The sequence below is a fragment of the Podarcis gaigeae genome, assembly GCF_964106915.1.
Source record: "Podarcis gaigeae genome assembly, chromosome: 6".
NCBI lineage: Eukaryota > Metazoa > Chordata > Lepidosauria > Squamata > Lacertidae > Podarcis > Podarcis gaigeae.
The window spans coordinates 94,176,194-94,197,066 of NC_139682.1; the positions used below are offsets into that span (position 1 = coordinate 94,176,194).

The 20,873-nt window shown below is 42.4% G+C and overlaps 1 protein-coding gene across 11 annotated transcripts in view; it reads right to left on the minus strand.

Annotated features, from left to right (window-relative positions):
- The window catches only part of RASAL2 (RAS protein activator like 2), a 222,203-nt gene that overhangs the window by 129,594 nt on the left and 71,736 nt on the right, over nt 1–20,873 (minus strand). For all 11 annotated transcript variants that reach the window (XR_014565523.1, XR_014565524.1, XM_083743739.1 and 8 more), the window contains exon 2: nt 5,272–5,399. Coding sequence is in view for 9 of the 11 variants with exons in the window: in XM_083743739.1 (XP_083599865.1) it covers nt 5,272–5,399 (128 nt within the window). In the remaining 2 variants the exon portion in view is untranslated. The remainder of the gene's footprint in view (nt 1–5,271; nt 5,400–20,873) is intronic.

The following is a 20,873-nucleotide window of genomic DNA, read 5'->3' on the forward strand; positions in this document are numbered from 1 at the left end:
GGGTTCAACCTTCATTCTTGTCAAATAGGAGTTAAATCCTGCTGCACTGGCAATGCACGCCTGTTCCCAGCAGGGGACAGGCATGCACAACCGAAGTAAGTACACCCTTTCCTCACAAGTATCGGATGGGGAGTAGAGCATCCTCTGCTTTCAATTGCCTAGACAACATCTGGGAGCTGCTTCCTTTGGTGGTGTGTGCCTATTCTCAGTAGGAAACAGGCGTGCACAGACAAACTGAGCAGGATTTAACTCCAATCCATAAACTGTCAAGCTGAGAACAGGTACCTGCTGTTGATAAAGCAAAGGGACATCAGTTGATTGACAGGTAACATGGCTTGGGAGATATGGCCTCCTGTGGCAACTGAGCTCCTGGCTGGCCAAGATTGGCTGCAGGCTAGACGTTTCCCAGCATTGCTGCAAGTCAAGGGTGGAAGCCCTTTGGCTTTCTAAATGTTGCTGAACAACTCCTCCCATCAGCCCCAGCTGCCACAGCCAATGGCCAAGGATGATGGGAAATGGGAAAGCCAAGAAACATCTGGAAAGCCAAGAAGATCTGGAAAGCAAGAAGATCAAACCTCTCCATTCTGAAGGAAATCAGCCCTGAGTGCTCACTGGAAGGACAAATCCTGAAGTTGAGGCTCCAATACTTTGGCCACCTCATGAGAAGAGAAGACTCCCTGGAAAAGACCCTGATGTTGGGAAAGATGGAGGGCACAAGGAGAAGGGGATGACAGAGGACGAGATGGTTGGACAGTGTTCTTGAAGCTACCAACATGAGTTTGACCAAACTGCGGGAGGCAGTGGAAGACAGGAGTGCCTGATGTGCTCTGGTCCAGGGGGTCACGAAGAGTCGGACACAACTAAACGACAACATCTGGAGGGGCAATGGTTCCTCATCCTTCCATAAAAGCTAGGTCACGGTTTGACTGAGTATGTCATCTGTATCTGGGCTTGTGATTTAGCTCTGCCCAGACAATTCACAAGCAAGGTTTGCCCTATGGTTTATAGTTTGTGGTTTGTCTGGAAAGAGCTAAATCAGGAGCTTGGGTTCAGACAACACACTAAGCCAAACTATGGCTTAGCTCAGCCCAACAGAAAAACAACTGGAGATGGAACTAACTGGCCACAATCTCATCTCTGGAAGTCCACACTTTTGCTTGTTTGCACTAAGTTGTGGTTAGTTTGGCAATACATGCAATGTGGGATTTTGTTGTTTTTTGCTGCAATTGATGGAGAAGGCCAATGCTCCTCTGAAATAATGTAACACCCAGAAATCATGACGATGTTAAAATGCTACAAGCACTTGCTTAGATGTTGGTTCTTTAACACCTATGAATAATGCACCCAGTGAATCCCTGCGGATCAAATCGCCATAATACTGTCTTCTCCCTTTCCTTCCTGCACGTACAATAGATTTATAATTTAGAGTAACAGCATTTGCAACCGCTCTGAGCAATCTGTGTCAGTAACACCTCATCACAACTGTAGAATTAGCAAACAGCTGTCACAAAGCATATAGTTAACCTCTACAGAGGACCCCAAAGAGGACTACAAACAGACCTGGAAGCACTTCTCCATCTAACAACATGCGAAAACATTCAGCCATCAAGCTCAGCTTCTTTTCATCTGCTGAAATACACTGGAGCCATTCAGAACGCCTTTATTCATAAATATTGATAAGATGTGAAAAAATCCATTTTGATACTGCTGTACAGATTTTTCAAACACCCTTAAATGCAAGGAAACAGCAATGTGCACAGGACAATCACTGGACTTTAGAGGCAAAACTTACATGAAAGGGAATGTGAATGGAGGCCATTTTAAAAGGTAAAGGTACCCCTGCCCGTACGGGCCAGTCTTGACAGACTCTGGGGTTGTGCGCCCATCTCACTCAAGAGGCCAGGGGCCAGAGATGTCCGGAGACACTTCCGGGTCACGTGGCCAGCGTGACATCGCTGCTCTGGCGAGCCAGAGCCGCACACGGAAACGCCGTTTACCTTCCGCTGGTAAGCGGTCCCTATTTATCTACTTGCACCCAGAGGTGCTTTCGAACTGCTAGGTTGGCAGGCGCTGGGACCGAGCAGCGGGAGCGCACCCCGCCGCAGGGATTCGAACCGCCGACCTTTCGATCGGCAAGTCCTAGGCGCTGAGGCTTTAACCCACAGCGCCACCTGCGTCCCATGGAGGCCATTTTACACAGCTATAAAAACATGCACATTGCCTGTAGCTTTGAGAGCAAAAGAGGAGGAACAGAATTCTGGTGAAACAAAAGAATGGATTTAAATAAAAGTTTCTCCATGTTTAACTGCTTCATACTACAGTAGGAATCATCATCTCTGCCTGCCCCCATCCATCTCAACTCCGTCTTTGAAAGGCTCGTGCTTCATAATATCAACATGGTTTTGGGGTGATGTCCAGCTTACGCTGCCTGGTCATTTGATTTATATCCCACTCTTCTTTCCCCCAAAGGAGCCCAAGGATATGCCATTGGCTGCAACCACCTGTACCCCAGGGAACCCACTTTGCTCAACTTAGCCCCGCTGATGGTCAACTTGATTCCAAGGGTTGGTTGCCATGATCCTGTCACCGGTTGGGATGCAGACACCCAGTGAGCCCCAATAACAAGGAAAATTTATTGCTGGACAAAACTAAAAAACTGGAAGCAGGTGTTTCAAATTGGCTTTGAACTACATTTGATAAAATGTACTGTTTTCATTTGGGGGACGCGGGTGGCGTTGTGGGTAAAACCTCAGCGCCTAGGACTTGCCGATCGTATGGTCGGCGGTTCGAATCCCCGCGGCGGGGTGAGCTCCCATCTTTCGGTCCCAGCTCCTGCCCACCTAGCAGTTCGAAAGCACCCCTAAGTGCAAGTAGATAAATAGGGACCGCTTTATAGCGGGAAGGTAAACGGCGTTTCCGTGTGCTGCGCTGGTGCTGGTTCGCCAGAGCAGCTTTGTCACGCTGGCCATGTGACCTGGAAGTGTCTTTGGACAGCGCTGGCTCCCGGCCTCTTAAGTGAGATGAGCGCACAACCCTAGAGTCGGACACGACTGGCCCGTACGGGCAGGGGTACCTTTACCTTTACCTTTACTGTTTTCATTCAGTGACGCATCTCCTTGAATTGCTTAGACATTAAAAGACATACATCTTCCATGTTTTAATACAATACTGTGATTCCCCCCCCCCCCCCGTATTTGGAACCAGGGTGGAATCTACACACATATAAAAAATGTTCTGAACATGTTTTTTTTAAAAAAGCGTTTTTTAAAATGCACTGAATTTTCCATAAGGCTCACCATCACCATATAGAGTCACATTATATATTGCACTTTAAACACACTTAAAATGTTTTATTTACAGCTGAATAACTGAGTCCCAGGTCAAGCAGCTCATAGTGCTTTTTTTTTTTTTTTTAAGGAAACCAGACATGACATAAACTTATTCTTTCTGAAGGAAGTTCAAAATGTTTTTCAAGTTGAATCTTTTCTCTGATTCACTTAAGGCAACAACTCTTGTGGTCATTTTTTTCTTGGGGAATTTTAAGTGAAAATGTAATATTCTTTTTGAAAAGCAGCCTGTCATAAAGAAACCTCCACAATCTCTTTCTTTCTTTCTTTCTTTCTTTCTTTCTTTCTTTCTTTCTTTCTTTCTTTCTTTTTTTTCTGGATTTTGCCAGACTTTCTGTTCTTACTTTGCACCTGTGTCAATGATAATATGATGCAACTCAATTTTCTTATTTTGCTGTTTAAACTTCTGACTTAAAAAAAAGAGATTCGTTTGTGATAGCTAATCAACTGACAAACCAGTTCTGAAGGCTATGGTTCCCAGACAACATGGACAGCCATTCAAATATTTCCCATATAATTCTACATTATCCTCTAGTTTAAAACTTGGGGCCTTTTAAGTACCACAAACAACTCAGCTAAGCCACAGCTAAGAATTTCAAAATTATTTTCTGAAGAACATTGTGGTTTCTTGATAAAAATATTCTATAATATCAGATAATTTCCTCTGAAAGGGGTTTGTACATGATTACCCATCTACCCCTGCAAACTGAAACACTGGAAGGGAGACACTGGGAACATTTTAGGTACCAACAATTCATGAATGACAGTAGTGAAGTCCAACAGATGTCCACTGTTATGCCAAATGCAGCCGAGAACATGACCCGAAATTATCTTCTGAACACTCAGTGTGCAAAGAATTCTTAAAGCAAACGAAGATGGAAAAGTGCTTAATTAGACCAGAACATAATACAGGATCAAATACAGATGGTTCTGTTTAGCAGTCTCTGAGCCCGCTAAAAAACCCCATCTTTTTACTTCTTGAACTGCAATGTTTAGTCCTTAAATTTGAGATTTTCTGAGGACTGTTAGAAAGATGTTGGGAAAAGAAAACTATGTGGTTTTAGTGGAAATGATATAAAGGATTAAGTAAAAATGAGTTGGTGAAAGAGAGAATGTTAAATTATAGTATATTAAGATAAACTATTAAGATAAAAATAGGGTTGGAAGGATTTGCTGAAATAACAAATTGAATTAGAATACAAAAATGGGAGGCGTGAGGAGGTCAAGGAAATAAGTGAATATAAGCAAGTGATGTTTGATTTGTTTTTTTTTTGTTTTTGTTTTTCTGTTTTCTGTTTTTTGATGATGCTTTCTTCTTTTTTATATGTATTGTTTTTTCTTTTTTTTCTTTGATTGTTATTATTTTTCTTGTTTTTTCTGTAATCTTTAAAATCTTAATAAAAACTTATTTAAAAAAAAAAAATTGAGATTTTCTAAATGAGGGGCCATCCTCAGGATGAATCAGGGAAACAGGGAGAGTGTAATGTTACGGGGAACTGCAGGTGCAGCCATCCAAACCATTATGCTAAATACAGACACTGCAGAGAGGCAGAAACCATATAGACACTTTTCTCCTTCTGCCCAGTCCAAATATACTTGCACAGCAGTACTGCTTACCCAAGGATTCGGTATCCTTGTGTAGCCTGCTGAGAGAGTGATACTGCTGGTGATCAAGGAACTCTACTCAGTAGGCAAGTTTAGAAGGGGCCAGAGTTCAAAAAGTTTGAGCAACCCTGCATGAAGTTATAGGAAAAAGGGAAAGTTTCAAAAGCTATTTACAAAGTCTCCTGAAGGCTGATTATTTCCGTTCATGAGAATAAAAGGTTTTTCCCACTACACATGCAAGACAAACAGAAGCTATTCAAGTGCCTTGTGGTCCAAAACTGCTAAGACAAAGGGAGTTCTTGCATAGTTTTTCTCTCACCTCCTTCTCTTTGTTCAGCAGCACAAGTTGGCTGTCCGTCAGAATGGAGTACTTGGTCTCCCATATTATTGTTTCCGAATCAGGGGACTGGCCACAAGACAGCCTGTGGGTTGGTGGTCCTTTCACGTCTGGGGAGGAAAAAAAGGAGCAATATTAAAACATTTTAATCACTTTGCTCATTGTGGTGGAAATTACTCAGCTGAATCTTATGTTAAAAGGGTTTAGTTATCAGATTAACAGCAATCTTAGGCATGCTTAATCAGAAATACATTCCACTAAGTCCAACGGAGTTTAGGATTGCATCCCCCCCCCCCCCCAAAATGATGCTATGGAGCAATTTCACTGCCACATTAAAAAACAAAACAAAATTAGCAGTTTTAAAACTATTTCCAATGGACAGAATGCTAAACCATTTAGTCCCACTTCCACGGAATCCCAAACTTCTTGTTTTGTATGAATCAGAGATGTGTCCTGCTCTGTGGCAAGATTTTTGGGCAGGTTCAGGCTGAATGCAAAGAGATAGCGAAGCTTCAACAGACAAATAAACAGAGAATGAGCCCTGTAATAGCAGCAGCTGCATCCCAACTGCTAGCACTGCCTGCAGTGGAAAATGCCTTTTCAGTTAAAAGGACCCAGCGCAATGCAAGTCTTTTATTTCAATGGAGCAGCGTTGGTGGTTGGGTGTGGCAGCACTCTCGTCTCATTGGGGCTTTGGCAATTGAACCCTCTGCATGTCATTCCCCACCCCCACCCCCACCCCCACCCCAGGAGGAATCTGACTCCGGGGTCAAGACATATCATGACTTTATCACAAACTCTGGTGAGTTGAACAAGTACTCTTTTTTTACCCATGGTGTGAAGCTGGCTTGTTTTGAATCTAACCAGGATGTGCATACAAACCAGAGATTGTGGTTTATCACAACAGCAAACCAAGGTTCTGTGAAACAGAAGAACTGCTCCTCCTGGCTACACACGAGGACAGAGGAAGCAGGGTAGGCAAGCATTACGTTTCTCACTGGTTGGTTCCAATTACAGTGGTTCCTCTGGTTACGAACTGAATCCGTTCTGGAGGTTTGTTCGTAGCCGGAAACCGTTCTTATCCTGAGGAGCGCTTTCGCTAATGGCGTTCCCATACTCTGGTCTCTTGTCTCATCATTTGGGGTAAAGGCATAGGCACCACAGACAGGGTTTAGCGCATGTACCTGCAATATCCCCCCTCCCTTCCCCACAGGTGGGCGGGGTTTGTGGCACAAAGCGGGGCTCACCTGGGCAGGTGCCACCCACCTGCTTGGGCCAGCCTTTGACCTGCCCTCAGCTAGGGAGGGCAATGGCCGGCCGGCCAGGGATGGGCCTAAGGCCAAAAGAAAAGAGGCTGACTCCGTTGTCCAAACCTCTTTTGTTTTGACGCATGATTTCCGCTCGCTTCCTGGAGCAAAGTTTGCAACCAGGAGCAGCTACTTCTGGGTTAGTGGAGCTTGTAACCCGAAACGTGCGTAACCAGAAGCGTTCGTAACCAGAGGTACCACTGTAGTACAGTATCCACAGCAGTATCTAAACAAGCTGCATTCAAGAACAAAAAACAAAAATAATCCCCAAAAGCCTTCTGACAATTTATCAGTAGGTATAAAGCCTTTATAGCAGTTAATTCAACAGAGCAGGGTTGGGGTGTGTGTATACCTGTGTACCTCAAGAGCGTCCCCACCCCCGTCATCCAGCCCGGACACTGAGGTCCAGCTCCGAGGGCCTTCTGGTGGTTCCCTCACTGCAAGAAGTGAGGTTACAGGGAACCAGGCAGAGGGCCTTTCGGTAGTCATGCCCACCCTGTGAAATGCCCTTCCCAGCAGATGTCAAACAGATAAATAGCTATGTGGTTTTTAAAAGACATCTGAAGGCAACCCTGTTTATGGAAGTTTTTAGTGCTTGATGTGTTTTTACTATTTTTTGTTGGGAGCCACCCAGAGTCGCTGGGGCAACCCAGTCAGAGAGGAATAATAATAATGACGGTAATTAATTTCCCCATAAACAGGAAACAGCTGCTCTTTTCTTAGTTGGAAATATAAAGGCGTGTGGTGGCCGTGTGGCTAAGTTCTCACCTACTTCGGTACCAAAGTTACAATCTTGCTATGGGATCTCTTTACTGTATAACATTAACCAAGAATCACTGAAGGCACTGACTTTGTTGAGATGTCATGGGGAACCTCCCCTACAAGAAGCAAGCTTCAGATTTTCATGCTTCTCCTCACTCTTGTTCCTTTTTCTGTGAAGGCACTTAAACTCCTTCCCACTGCAATGCTTTTATTTAAAAACTAACCACAGTTCTCACTGATGTCTGAACTCAGGAAACGGTGGTTTGCTTATGGTCTGAGAGCAAGCCATGATCTAAAAAAAAGGAGAAGGGAGAATATGAGCTCGAGGGCCCACCACAGCTTGTTCCAGCCATCTTCTACAATCACAAAATGGGGGTTATAAAACCTAAAAAGAAAAAAAGGTAGGCTATTGAGACTGAAGGAACTATAAGACAGACACGGTGGTTGGCTGCCTCTGAAAAATAAAACAGAACAAAATGAATGTATCTTAGTTTTCAAAGCATCTTTACAAACTATTCCGAAAGGTCAGAGCTATGATTCGTTTCTACAGAAGAGTTTTGCAAAAAGCAGGCGTGTGACATTTAAGCAAACCTTCACCACTAGGTGGTGGTGAATCCACACCCACAGCAACTCCGGTTTCTAGGAAGTACGTACAGGAAAAATACAGAAATAAACATTACCGGGTGACCCTGAAAACAATGTTAAGTAATTCAAAAGCATTGAGAGCCACGCTCCTCTTATTTTGGGCCTTCAACTTCCTGCTATATTGCCAGCTGGTAGTGTTTAAACCCCTTCGCACTGCAATGCCTTTGTTTCCCAGTGCTTTAAGTCCCTGCACAAGCCTTCAAAGTTCTGGTCCTTACTTCTAAAATTGACTTACCTATCCCGTTACTCTTAATTGCACAACTTACTTTCATCCCCCCCCGCCCCTTTCTGAGCCTTTATCCCATGTCTCTATTTCCTAAAAAAAACCACCAAACCCTTTTAAAACATGGCTTTCCCTGACCCACTGCAGACTCAATGCTCGTCCCTTCACTGGCATGACACCAGCAGTGTTGGCACCACCAGTGCTTTCAGGGCGAGGTTCCTCCAATGGGATAAACTGCAGATTATGGAGCATGATGAAGGGCAGGGCTAAGAGTCCTATACAAATGAACCATCAGCTAGGCAAGAGGAAAGAGACAGAAAACGAACTCCAGGGAAGGAGAACCAACAGGACCCAGGAAGTATAAAGCGGGTGCGGAGGAAGATTGCATTAGTGTATGAGGCCAGCATGCAAGTCCCAAGTGGGCCAACCCTACTTTTTGCAGAGGAAATAATTGGTACTAGCTCCCTTCACTTTAATGGGAGGAAGCTGGGGGCTTAACCCCTTAGCTCCCAACAGTCTGATTAGAAGAGGCAGGAGTGCTGATCTCAGAACCCCATTTAAGACAGATGGTCACCCCCGTAATATATAGGAAGTGCCCCCAATTTTAGTGCAGAACCTGGGGTCAGACCAGGGGGACAGGCACTCTTTTGTCAGGAGTGCATGCAGGATCCCGGCCCTGGGACTGTAGGGCTTCGCAGGAATGGGGCTTTCCTAAGAGGCAAGGCGTGGCCACACAGGTGAGGCTGATTGGTAACTCACAGCACCTGGTGGCAAGAGCCGGGAAGGGATATAAGGTCAGCATTTCTTTTTGCCTCCTTGCCACAGCTACACGCTTCCTGCCTTGGGCTTCTTGACTCCTTGCTTCCTGATCCTTGGACCCTTGACTCCTGACCCTCGGACTCTTAGCTTCTTGACTCCCGGCTCCCTGACCCTTGGCTTCCAGACTCCCGTTCCTGCTCCCACCCCGCCGTCTTGCCCCCGGTCCCAATGTCTTCAGTCGGGACTTTGACTACCCGTAAACCGGACCGTGACACCCTTCTTACTTTAGGGGATACCTTTCAGCCTACCCACCTGGACCCAGTGCCCATCTCCCCTGTCTTCAACTTAAGCCTCAGTCATCAAGTTCCTGAGTGAGAACCACTGGAGCAGACCAGTAAAAATCGAGAGAAGCAAATTAGAAACCTTAAAGGAAGAACTAAGCTGGCTCCGATTCCAAAGCCATGGAAGGTATAGCGCCCTGCTCTCCTGAAGTACTGATTCACTAGCTGCTGTATGTGAAGCAACATATAGTAAATCATTGCCAATCCATTTATTACAGAATATCTGGTGCTGTTATTTGATCAAGGGCCTTAAAAAGGGGTAGTGCATGGGACCTATGGACCAAGACAGGTTCGTGGTGTCCTTCCCCTAGACCACTCCACACATACCCTTCCCTTTCTCCTTGCCAGCTGCCTTCGACATCTCTGATAGTCTTGAGTCTCTAAAGCACACTATTCCAGAAATTGGTTTGACTGGATTTGGGGGTGTGTGTGTGTGTGTGTGTTTGGCTTATGGAAGTTTTGCCTCTCAAGACTAGCCCAATTGCTGTACCTGCCATTTTCTGCTTTCTTTTCTGCATATTTTATTGACACAGGAACTGGGATGCGTGGGGAGGTTTTGCTTATATTCTCCCAAAGTGACTTTTAAAAATGAAAGAAGGGTTCCAAACAGATCTACTTACAAATATGTTAGCTCTCCCCTGAATCCTTCAACCATGCTCTTAGCAAGAGGTTATATGAATTGCTTTTTGAAGTGGTAAATGGAGATGGGTGAACAAGCTTGCATGGACCCTTTTCATGAGAAACAAAGGCTGTTCCTAAAGCTTTGTGGAATTGTGGTTGCTTCTTTTTGCAACAGTTCTATTTACACACCAGCACCACTGCACTGTGGTTCCCATTGTCATGTCTAGTGGGCTCAATAGGCATCAGAGGAGAGAATGGTTTGCTCTCGTTTGAGGCCTTTCACAAAACAGTTCCTCATCTTATTGGCATGGTTCAGTGTGAACTTGTCTCAACTCCACCAATGTTTCATTTTAAAATAGGTTTTCCTTAGAATTTGGTGGTGTTTTTTTTTAAACAAAAGCAGTCTGCCTTAACTTTCTTCTAAAAATCTATTAATGAATGAGATGAATGGACAAGGTACAACTCCCAATGCATTTTAAAAAGCGACCATCAACCCCAAAGTTGTAATTTTCTAAAGCTTATTGAAAAAGAAAAGGTCACAGAAATGGCCTATGTGGCATCTGAATTTTAAATAATTTTAAATAACAAGTGAGTTATGAGCACTAAACTGTTCTATCACAGTATGAGAAGACACTAAACAGGTTTGAGATACTTATAGTTTTAGAGCACTAGAAAAAGTAAGTGTAACTGGGAAACTTGCACATTACTGTTTATTTTTTAAAGAAACTTAATGTTCCCAATAAGAGGTTCAGTATTAGATGCCACAAGCAAATGCCAGTTAAAATTTCAAACAGGTTAAAATGTGTTTATTGCCTTACTTTATCTTACTCACACCTTGTAAAGCCTTCCTTCTCTGGGGAAATAGCCTGAACAGTGACAACTTGAGTTGATTTATCAAATAAAATATCCACCTTATTTAAATGCACACACTGGACTAATTATTTACACGATGCTGTGAGAAAGACAGACAGAGAATACCTAAAAACATGATACATTAAATTCTGGTATAGTGCTAGAAGCATCTAATAGATAAGTTCATTTATGGATCAATTTAAAAGAATATTTGCAATACAGTGGTACCTCGGGCTACAGACGCTTCAGGTTACAGACTCCGCTAACCCAGAAATAGTACCTCGGGTTAAGAACTTTGCTTCAGGATGAGAACAGAGGCCCCATTAGCTAAAGAGGTGCTTCAGGTTAAGACAGTTTCAGGTTAAGAACGGATCTCCAGAACAAATTCAGTTCTTAACCCAAGGTACCACTGTACTGTACATTTGAAATATCTTTGATAATCAACTTTCTCAAAATCTGAAAAAATATAGGGAATTAGTGCATCCAATTAAATCTCCAATTGCTGCAGTGATTTGTTATTTGTATTTTAATCCCAACAGTAATTGATTTTTTTTGAGTTGTGGAGAGAACAAAATTTATGTGCATGTAAAGATCTAGTACGTCAAACTCAAACCAGGACATAAGATGTAAAACGAATAATGAATAATCAGTTGCTGCCATGATTCTTGTTTCTATAAATTCAATTTATTTATTTATTTTAGAAAAACACTAAACAAGGGTTACCAGTGAAGAAATCTAAACACATTTGAGGAAGCTGGAGTTTTGATAAGGTACATTCAGATTTTAGGGTTCTTCTAAGATCAATATACATTTTCATTGTGAAGTGGAACATTAAGAACTACATAAATTGGCTGAGGGCAAGATCTTGGAAGACATATTAAATTTTCTATCTGGAATGACAAAGGGAGATGCAGTAATAGTTTTTCACTATAGTGATCTGAGAGAATTGCTTTATGTTACTGACCAGCTAATATAGGAAATCAAAAATGACAAGAGATAATGGGGCACATACAATCCTCTCTGCTGGAAGCACCAGAGAGAATGAAATCTTTTTCATTAATATAGTGTTACCTTGCCATCTAATCACCCCGAAGTTATCTTCTACATGATTATGATAGTAAAAATAACATACACAAAATGTTGAAGGGATCAGTGACTGGCAACCAGGTGAGGATGCATATGAACCAAGATTCACCTTCCAAAGTCCAACTGTTCACTTGTTCTGACTCAATATACAGTGGTAGGTACCTCAGTTTACGAACTGAATCCGTTCCGGAAGTCCGTTCTTAAACCAAAACCATTCTTAAACTGAGACGCGCTTTCCCTAATGAGGCCTCCTGCCGCCAGTGCCTCTCCACCTTTCGGCTTCCGTTCTTAGACCAAGGTAAAGTTCGCAAACCGGGACACTACTTCTGGTTTTGAGGAGTTCGTAAACCGAATAGTTTGTAAACAGGGCTGTTCTTAAACCGAGGTACCACTGTACCATCAAGTCAAAACTGTCAGGCTATGTTACGGTGAAAGGAAGTAAAAACAAGGACATAACAACTTTACTCAGAAATAGATTTCATTTTTAAGTACAGTAATACCTCAGGATAAATACACTTCAGGATAAGTATTTTCGGGTTGCGCTCTGCGGCGACCCGGAAGTAACGGAGCGCGTTACTTCCGGCTTTCACCGCATGCGCAGACGGTCAAAGTGACGTCACGCGCATGCGCAGAAGTGGTGAAACGCGACCCGCACACACGCATCTTACGTTCTGTTCAGGATGCGAACGGGGCTCCGGAACGGATCCCGTTCGCATCCTGAGGTACCACTCTACTGACAAAATAAGCCACATAAGTCTACAACAAATACGACCTGCGGATATGATCCACAAAAGGAACAGGTTCCATTCAAAGGAGAACCAGCCTTAAATAAAAATATGGCAGAACAGCTTTTAAACTGATCCCTGGGAAAAACCCAACAGGGGCTGGGATGAGGGTGAAAATGGACCAAATGAAGACGGGGAAAACCAGACAACGGAAGTCAAAAGGGACTTGACAGCCATTCATGGAAGTCAAAGAAACATACATGCCAATGACACCTAGGGAGAGAATGGTTGCAGGTGCCATTTCTAGAAACCTCTGGAGCAAAATGGGCAAGGTGGAGTGCTTGGTTTTAAAAGCAAAAAAGAAGTAGCAGATATTGCAGGCATAGCTGGAACTTGGTAGAACGGCAAACAGCCAGCAGCAAACAGTCATCTCTGGATGACAATTTCCAGCCCCAAAAGTAATTTTGCACTATGTTGCCAGTCCTTCCCCACCCCCACCAAAATGCTAAGTGTGCTCTTGAGATGGAAACTGAACGGGAAGCATCAAAAGGAGCAAATGTTGTAGAAATGGCTGACTTCAATTACCATCACATAGACCTGGGTAGATGTGTGCACCACTCCACTATCAGCTAAGAGGTGAACTTTCCAGATAGTCTAAATCAGGCATAGGCAAACTCGGCTCTCCAGATGTTTTGGGACTACAACTCCCATCATCCCTAGCTAACAGGACCAGTGGTCAGGGATGGTGGGAGCTGTAGTCCCAAAACATCTGGAGGGTCGGGTTTGTCTATGCCTGGTCTAAATGACTACATCCTAGAATAACTGGTCCATGTTGTATTTGGAGGTGGCACAAAAAAGCTGAAGGTAAAAAGAGGACTTCTTACCACTTAAGAAACTGCTGTCAGAACCAAATGTTAGCATCCCTGCCTAGAAACTAAATCTGCCTGGCATAAATGCCAAAATGCTCCCCCCCCCCCCACATCTGTGACCTGCCCACTGGGCTGCATACAAGGGGTGAGAGGGTTCACTCAGCCTGAGTTCCAATACAAATTCATTGTGCTATTTTTAATATCATTGATCAAGAGGTTACCAAAAAGCACGCATAGCTAAACTACCTTCATTCCGCTTCCTGAACAAGGCTGCTACAGGATGTGAACAAAGAGAAAAACGAAAAATGAAAAAGTAATTAGCCTCACCTCATCTTCTTCGACCATCTGCAAGCCAGCTGAGAGGCAATTGCTCTGATTTATAAAATATGTTTTAAATTGGCACTCCGTTTTTTTGTTTTAAAAAAAAAATTACAAGTGTTTGAGAAAGGATCCCCTTTATGTCCAAAAACTATAGAAGAAATTATTTGGCAAACTATTTAGCTTAGGGATGTGTCAAAGATGCAGAAACCAAGGGAAGATGAGGGCCTTAGGAATTAAAAAGAAGATAAGTGATGTGATGGAGAGATTAGTGAATTGGCCGTATATTTTGGCTGCTACCAAGAGTGGTCTACATTTGGGAACCCAAGTGGAGACACAAATTATCTCCTTCAAATAAAATGCAGTTACCCCAACTTTTCAGAATGCTTCTTCCTAGAACACTTAGTGGACACCTCCCACTTAGGCCAATTCATCATTTCTGAGAGAGGGAATTATGTCACCAAGTATTGTGCTGATTCCCTGAAATTTATGAATTGGCCTTGAGAAACCGCTTCCATGCCATGTCACCCCCATTTTGATTTGTTACAGGACATGGTAACTGACTGCAACCTTGCCTACTCAAGCCCATTTCTCAAGAACACATAATGACTAAAAGAGACAAAGTCACAACAGGGAGGTTAATCCAGCTCAAAAATGGCCACATGAATTGGCCCTTACTTAGCCATTATTCAGCACAGGCGGCAAAGATTTTGCTCTTCTCTCATCTGTTAAATGGCCTCGTCTGTCAACTTGTGCAATGCCAGGGATTCTCAAAGCAAGGATGAGTATTAAACTCACGAAAGGCTTAAAAGATTATCTGGCCCAGTTACCCAGAAGCCAAGCTCAAAGGAGCTCATTGAGCATCACTTCTGGCCGGGGTGAGTCAAGGAAAGCAGCTTTCATCTAGGGCTTAAAGGACAGGTGTAATATGCCTCCTTTGGGGGAAAGGTTAGAATTGCTGTTTTCTCTGCTCACTCTTCCTTTTTAATTGTACAGTCTCTCTCCTTACCTCTACCCATATCCCTTGTCCAGCCTGATTGCAGAAGTGTTGTTTTGTACATTAGAATTCACTTCCCTCCCGTTATTACACTGTATCATACTTGTTAATTGTATTGTATCATATAATTGTTTTAATAGTATATTATCTTGTGAGATCTTCTAATAAGGCATCTTTTATGCAATCAAGTTGTATTTAAAACAACACAACCTATACATGAATTGTCAAGGACAGCTTGACATTTTGTTCTTCTGCCTCTAACGAAAAAAATAGCCCCCCCCCCCCATTATCAATACAGTGGTACCTTGGTTCTCAAACACCTTGGTTCTCAAATGCCCAAAACCCGGAAGTAAGTGCTCTGGTTTTTGAACGTTTTTCGGAAGACGAACATCCGATGTGGCTGTCAGCAATTGTTTCCAGGGCACCTGCACCAATCAGAAGCTGTGGCTTGGTTTTCAAACACTTTGGAAGTCAAACGGACTTCCAGAACAGATTAAGCTTGGCGCTTTTGTTTTTGCTATTTATTTTGAATTTTTGTTTTTGAGGCAATTTTGCTTCTTTTGTTTTTGTGACTGTGGTGGAACCCAGTTCAGCTACTGATTGATTGATTGATTGATTGATTGTATGACTGCGGAAATGGATAAAAGCTCCCTCCCACCCAAACAATGACTATCATCAGTGCAGCGAAGAAAAATTAACTTTAATTTTTATTATCTACAATACTGTCTTATTTATTTTATAGTACATATCACTTTCATTTTATGGATCAATTGTCTCGTTAAGATAGTAAAATTCATGTTAAACTGCTGTTTTAGGTATGTCTTTTTTCAAAAGTCTGGAACAAATTAATTTGTTTTGCATTACTTTCTATGGGAAAGCGCACCTTGGTTTTGGAACACTTTGGTTTTGGAACAGACTTCCGGAACGGATTAAGTTTGAGAACCAAGGTACCACTGTATATAAACACAGACATTTCAGAGGCACCTCTTGAATTTTGTTTCCACAGCAACCATAATAATAATGTAAATATGCATCTCATTATGCAAGAAGATTTATAAGATATTTACTGATGCAGGCATAAAAAATATTTAGTCTGTCTTCAAAAGCCATTTTAGTTAGTGCAAGTGAATTCAGAACTTTTCATATTTGCTATGATTCTAGTCTTCTTAACTGGGATCACCGAAGAAGTTTCTGAAAACTCCGTTCATTGAACTGCAATAAAACATCTGCTCTTCTGGTGATTAATTTATGGGCAATGTTTCATAATACACAGTTTTCTCCAGTAATCCACCAAGTGATGAGAGACTGAAGGGGACAAGGCTGTACAAACAGAAAGCTACAAAGAAAATTCCACAGTGAAGTGGAATTATCAAAGTTAGAATAAGGAAAGATATATTCTTAGCAGAAATAAGGAAAGAGGAGCTCACTGCCCCTTCATGATTCAGCACTCTGGCCTTGCCTCCTTCCAACTGAACTCTGGGAATGGGGAATCCTTTTTTGCATTAAGTATGATGGAGATATAGCTGAATGATCTACCTTCAGAGGTGGCCTGGTGTGTCTACAAGAGTTTCTGCTCTTAAATCCTTCTAATCACCGTGCAACCGACTATTTGTAACTCCTGTAGAAACGTAGGGAGCATACACTTCTGAGGGATGGGCGTTCAAGCACTTACTCTCAAAGCAAGCCTTTCTGGGTGGAAGAGTGATGCATGTCATTTTACTTTAATTCAGAAAATAAGTGTCTCACTGTTCTAGGGGTTAGGAAAAGGGCATTTTCCTCTGAAACTAGCACTCATGGGACTTCTGCAAGGATGACTTTAGTGCACCGGTTCCATTTGTCACTTCTAAGACGATTCACACACTTCAAAACTGATATATACCCGGAAGCTTTGTAAATTACTTTCACCTGCAGGGGTGTGTATGTACTCACTTTCTGTATCTGAGAAGGCAAGGAGGTCACTCTAAGCGCCTTTTAGCAATGGGCTTCTGTAGCCACATGTAATCTACTCCTCCCAAACTTTCCGCCTTTCAAAGTACAAGAGGTTATTCCTAACTGCTAAATGCCACGAGGTTGAAAGAAGAATGAAACACCTCCTTAGATTGCACAGTTATAATCACAGAACTAAAATTTAAAAGGCAGCAGGGGTGAGACAATTCAACTCATGTTTTAATGGCATGGACATTGTTCCTTAAATTTATAAGGCAGAACCTAGTTCTCCTGCAGGTTACAGGCAGGGCCAGGGAGCCAGAAACCTTCCCACAGAGGCGGACGTTATCTGTGAACCTTACAAACTAAGCTGTGTGCAGAGTTGTGGTTTTTTGACTTGTCCTCAGACAATCTACAGCCAGCCAGACAAATTTACTTACTTATACAAAGATATGCCCCACTATTTCCGTCCCAAAAGGTGATGCTTGAAGCAGCTTGCAAAATATAAAAAGGAGGCATAAAACAATAACGTTCTATGATTCAAACACAATTCCTTAAAAAAAATTTTTTTAAGGAGAATCAAAATATACACACAAACAGAAAATAAACTTATAGACATACATTTTTCGATCATGTGCTTTTACACTCATATTTAATTGCAAAAAGGAAAAACAGTAGCTACTTCATTAAATGTGCATGCTGAGGAGGTGCCATTTCCAAACTAAATGCAGAATCAAAGAACAAGAGGAAAAACTAACTGTACAATAAATTAAATAAGGCAACCTCACAATCCAAAAAGCCATGGTTTCCCCAGTAGTGATGTATGGAAGTGAAAGCTGGACCATAAAGAAGGCTGATCGCCGAAGAATTGATGCTTTTGAATTCTGGTGCTGGAGGAGACTCTTGAGAGTCCCATGGACTGCAAGAAGATCAAAGCTATCCATTCTGAAGGAAATCAGCCCTGAGTGCTCCCTGGAAGGACAGATCCTGAAGCTGAGGCTCCAATACTTTGGCCACCTCATGAGAAGAGAAGACTCCCTGGAAAAGACCCTGATGTTGGGAAAGATGGAGGGCACAAGGAGAAGGGGACGAGAGAGGACGATATGGTTGGACAGTGTTCTCGAAACTACGAACATGAGTTTGACCAAACTGCGGGAGGCAGTGGAAGACAGGAGTGCTTGGCGTGCTCTGGTCCATGAGGTCACGAAGAGTTGGACACGACTAAACAACAACAACAACAACACACAATCCAAAGTTTGCTTAAATTCAGTAGTAGAATCCTGGTTATGGGATAGTCTTTCCAGGCAGCCTTGCCTGGTGCCATCTTTGTGGTCTTTTTGGTACTAGACCTCTTTGTTCATAGAATCATAGAATCATAGAGTTGGAAGAGACCACAGGGGCCATCGAGTCCAACCCCCTGCCAAGCAGGAAACACCATCAGAGCACTCCTGACATATGGTTGTCAAGCCTCTGCTTAAAGACCTCCAAAGAAGGAGACTCCACCACACTCCTTGGCAGCAAATTCCACTGTCGAACAGCTCTCACTGTCAGGAAGTTCCTCCTAATGTTTATGCCAGTCTTTTAAATCTTAAGCATACTGGTCCTCTGGTTTTAAACCTTTTTAATGTGGGAAATGTGAGATGTTTTGCTTTTATGTAGTCTTAAAAAGTGAGAGAAAAGAATGGATTTATGTTTTACTTTGTCTTTCAGTTGCTTCTATTCATTGTAAGCCGCCCCCCAAAAGTTATCTTATAGGGACAGCGCATGAATGTAACTGAATGAATGAATGAATGAGTATTCATTTGCCAGTGGGCACAAATAGAGAGGAAGATAATACAAGAACCTACCCGGGAGAAACCCTGTCACATGTTGCAACAAACTGCACCTCAGAAAGCAATGGTACATGCAAGAGAGGCACAAAAGCTGATACGATATGATGGATAGATTAGCACAGGATGAGACCATCCTTCAAGTAACTTGGTCCCAAGCTATTTAGGACTTTAAAGGTAATAACCAAAACTTCCATTTTTGCCAGGCTTCCCTGGTCAGGAAGAACATGGACAAAATTCAGTTTCCTTATGAATTCTTTGTTGCCGTATCAAAATGCTTCTCCCCTTTGATGACAAACTTCAACACAAGGGAGAGGACAAGGAGGGTAAGTGAGTGAATGAGTTGAGACTGCAAAACGTCAATAGAAGGAAACTTCAACTGAATGTACAGCCAGAGTAGCCTCAACATGAAGTAATCACACATGAAACTATGAAGAACAGCAGATCTAAGAGAGTTACAGATAGGTAGCCGTGTTGGTCTGCCATAGTCAAAACAAAATAAAAAAATTCCTTCCAGTAGCACCTTAAAGACCAACTAAGTTAGTTCTTGGTATGAGCTTTCGTGTGCATGCACACTTCTTTAGATATCACACTTCTTCAGGTATCTGAAGAAGTGTGCATGCACACGAAAGCTCATACCAAGAACTAACTTAGTTGGTCTTTAAGGTGCTACTGGAAGGAATTTTTTTTTTCAGATCTAAGAGAGGCAGCTTTCATCTCTCAGTTGACTATCACTTCTTGTTTGGCATTAAATACAAAAAAAAGGTCTAAGCCAATGCCTACAAACATCTGGTCCAAAATACAGTCAAGTATGCATTGATTTTAAACCTAAATAGACTTTATTGTCTTGTAGATATTTATGTACAGCTTTTCAGGCAGACCTCACATAGCAGTTTACATTGAAATTCTAAAATAATTAAAGCCATACAATTAACCAGCCATGACAAGCTGCAAGGGGGGTCGCAGACCTTTTGAAAAACTAGAGCTCTCCTCACGGTCCTCAGAGAGACCAGCAGTGGCAGCTGGAGAAGGGAGAGGGCACCTTAGTCAGAGGTCTGGAGCTAGATGGCCGCATCTCTCTGTCTTCTCTCTTTTTCCTCCCCCACTTAAGAACACAAATGTAGATCTTCACAGAGTCATAAAATCAGCCCAACTTTGAAATACCACAGCATTCAAAAGCTTTTCTGATATAGATAGAATGCAGTCTACTCCCCCTCACCAGAGAAAAAAAAGAATCACAAATATAATTCCAGCAAGGGGATAACAAGTGTGGGAGGATTTTTTGACATTTCTCAATATACCTTTGATTATTTTTAGTATCAGTAATTGCTAGTTATTTCACCGCCATTCTTTTCAGTAAAAGCATTAAGTGTGTTAATACTAGCTGCCCACCCCTGCACACCCTGCCATGTAATCATTGAGTGCTAAAATGGATCTGGGCAAGTAGTTGGAGTTCCTCAGAGCAAAACATCCTAAACCACCCAGAGCCTAGAAGGGCTTAATTGAAAAGTAATTTCAAAAAGTGTTCCATCCTTAATAATTCTCAACATAGTGCCTAGGCAACCACACTTCTCCTCTAAGCTATAGTAGAGTGTTAAAATTAGTTTTAATTTCATTTGTAATGGATTTCCATATGTAAATGCAAGTAAGTAAGTCCACGATCAACAAACTAGACTCCAGTATACTTGAGTGCAGGAATACACTGGTCAGCAAATGTGTTTAGTTGAGCAGGAGAGATAGCCAGCCCAATTTCTAAGCATAATGTAATTAGACATAGAGTTCTCTCTCTCTCTCTCTCTCTCTCTCTCTCTGTGTGTGTGTGTGTGTGTGCCTGTCTATCATCTCCTTACCTGTCCGACCTACTATGGGTACCTCTACTTTAGCTCTGACCTGGCCATCTCCAATTGGGTTCAGGTATGCCTATACAAAATCTAATGGCTCTGGTTAGGTATACATGTTTTCACCCACGGTGCAAAACATGACAGAGAGCCTATTCAATTAGATTCAAATAAGCACCATAGTATGAATCTGCATCATTATGCATGTATAATCCTGTTTCCCAAAGAAAGGGTCTTCTTTGCTCAGTCAGGCAATCTGTGTTCATATTCACAACTATTTTATGGAGAGCTCAGTCAGAGCTGTTATTTATCCAAGACCAGGCAAGGAATCCGTGGTAGAAATGGCAACACATCTAAATGTCCAACCACCAGACACAGCAACTGTTCATCCACTAGACAGCATAATTTCTCTCCTCTTGACATTTGAGTTCATGGTGGTCAGTTCTACAGCTCATCCCAAGTGTTAAGAGGAAACTGAAACTTCCT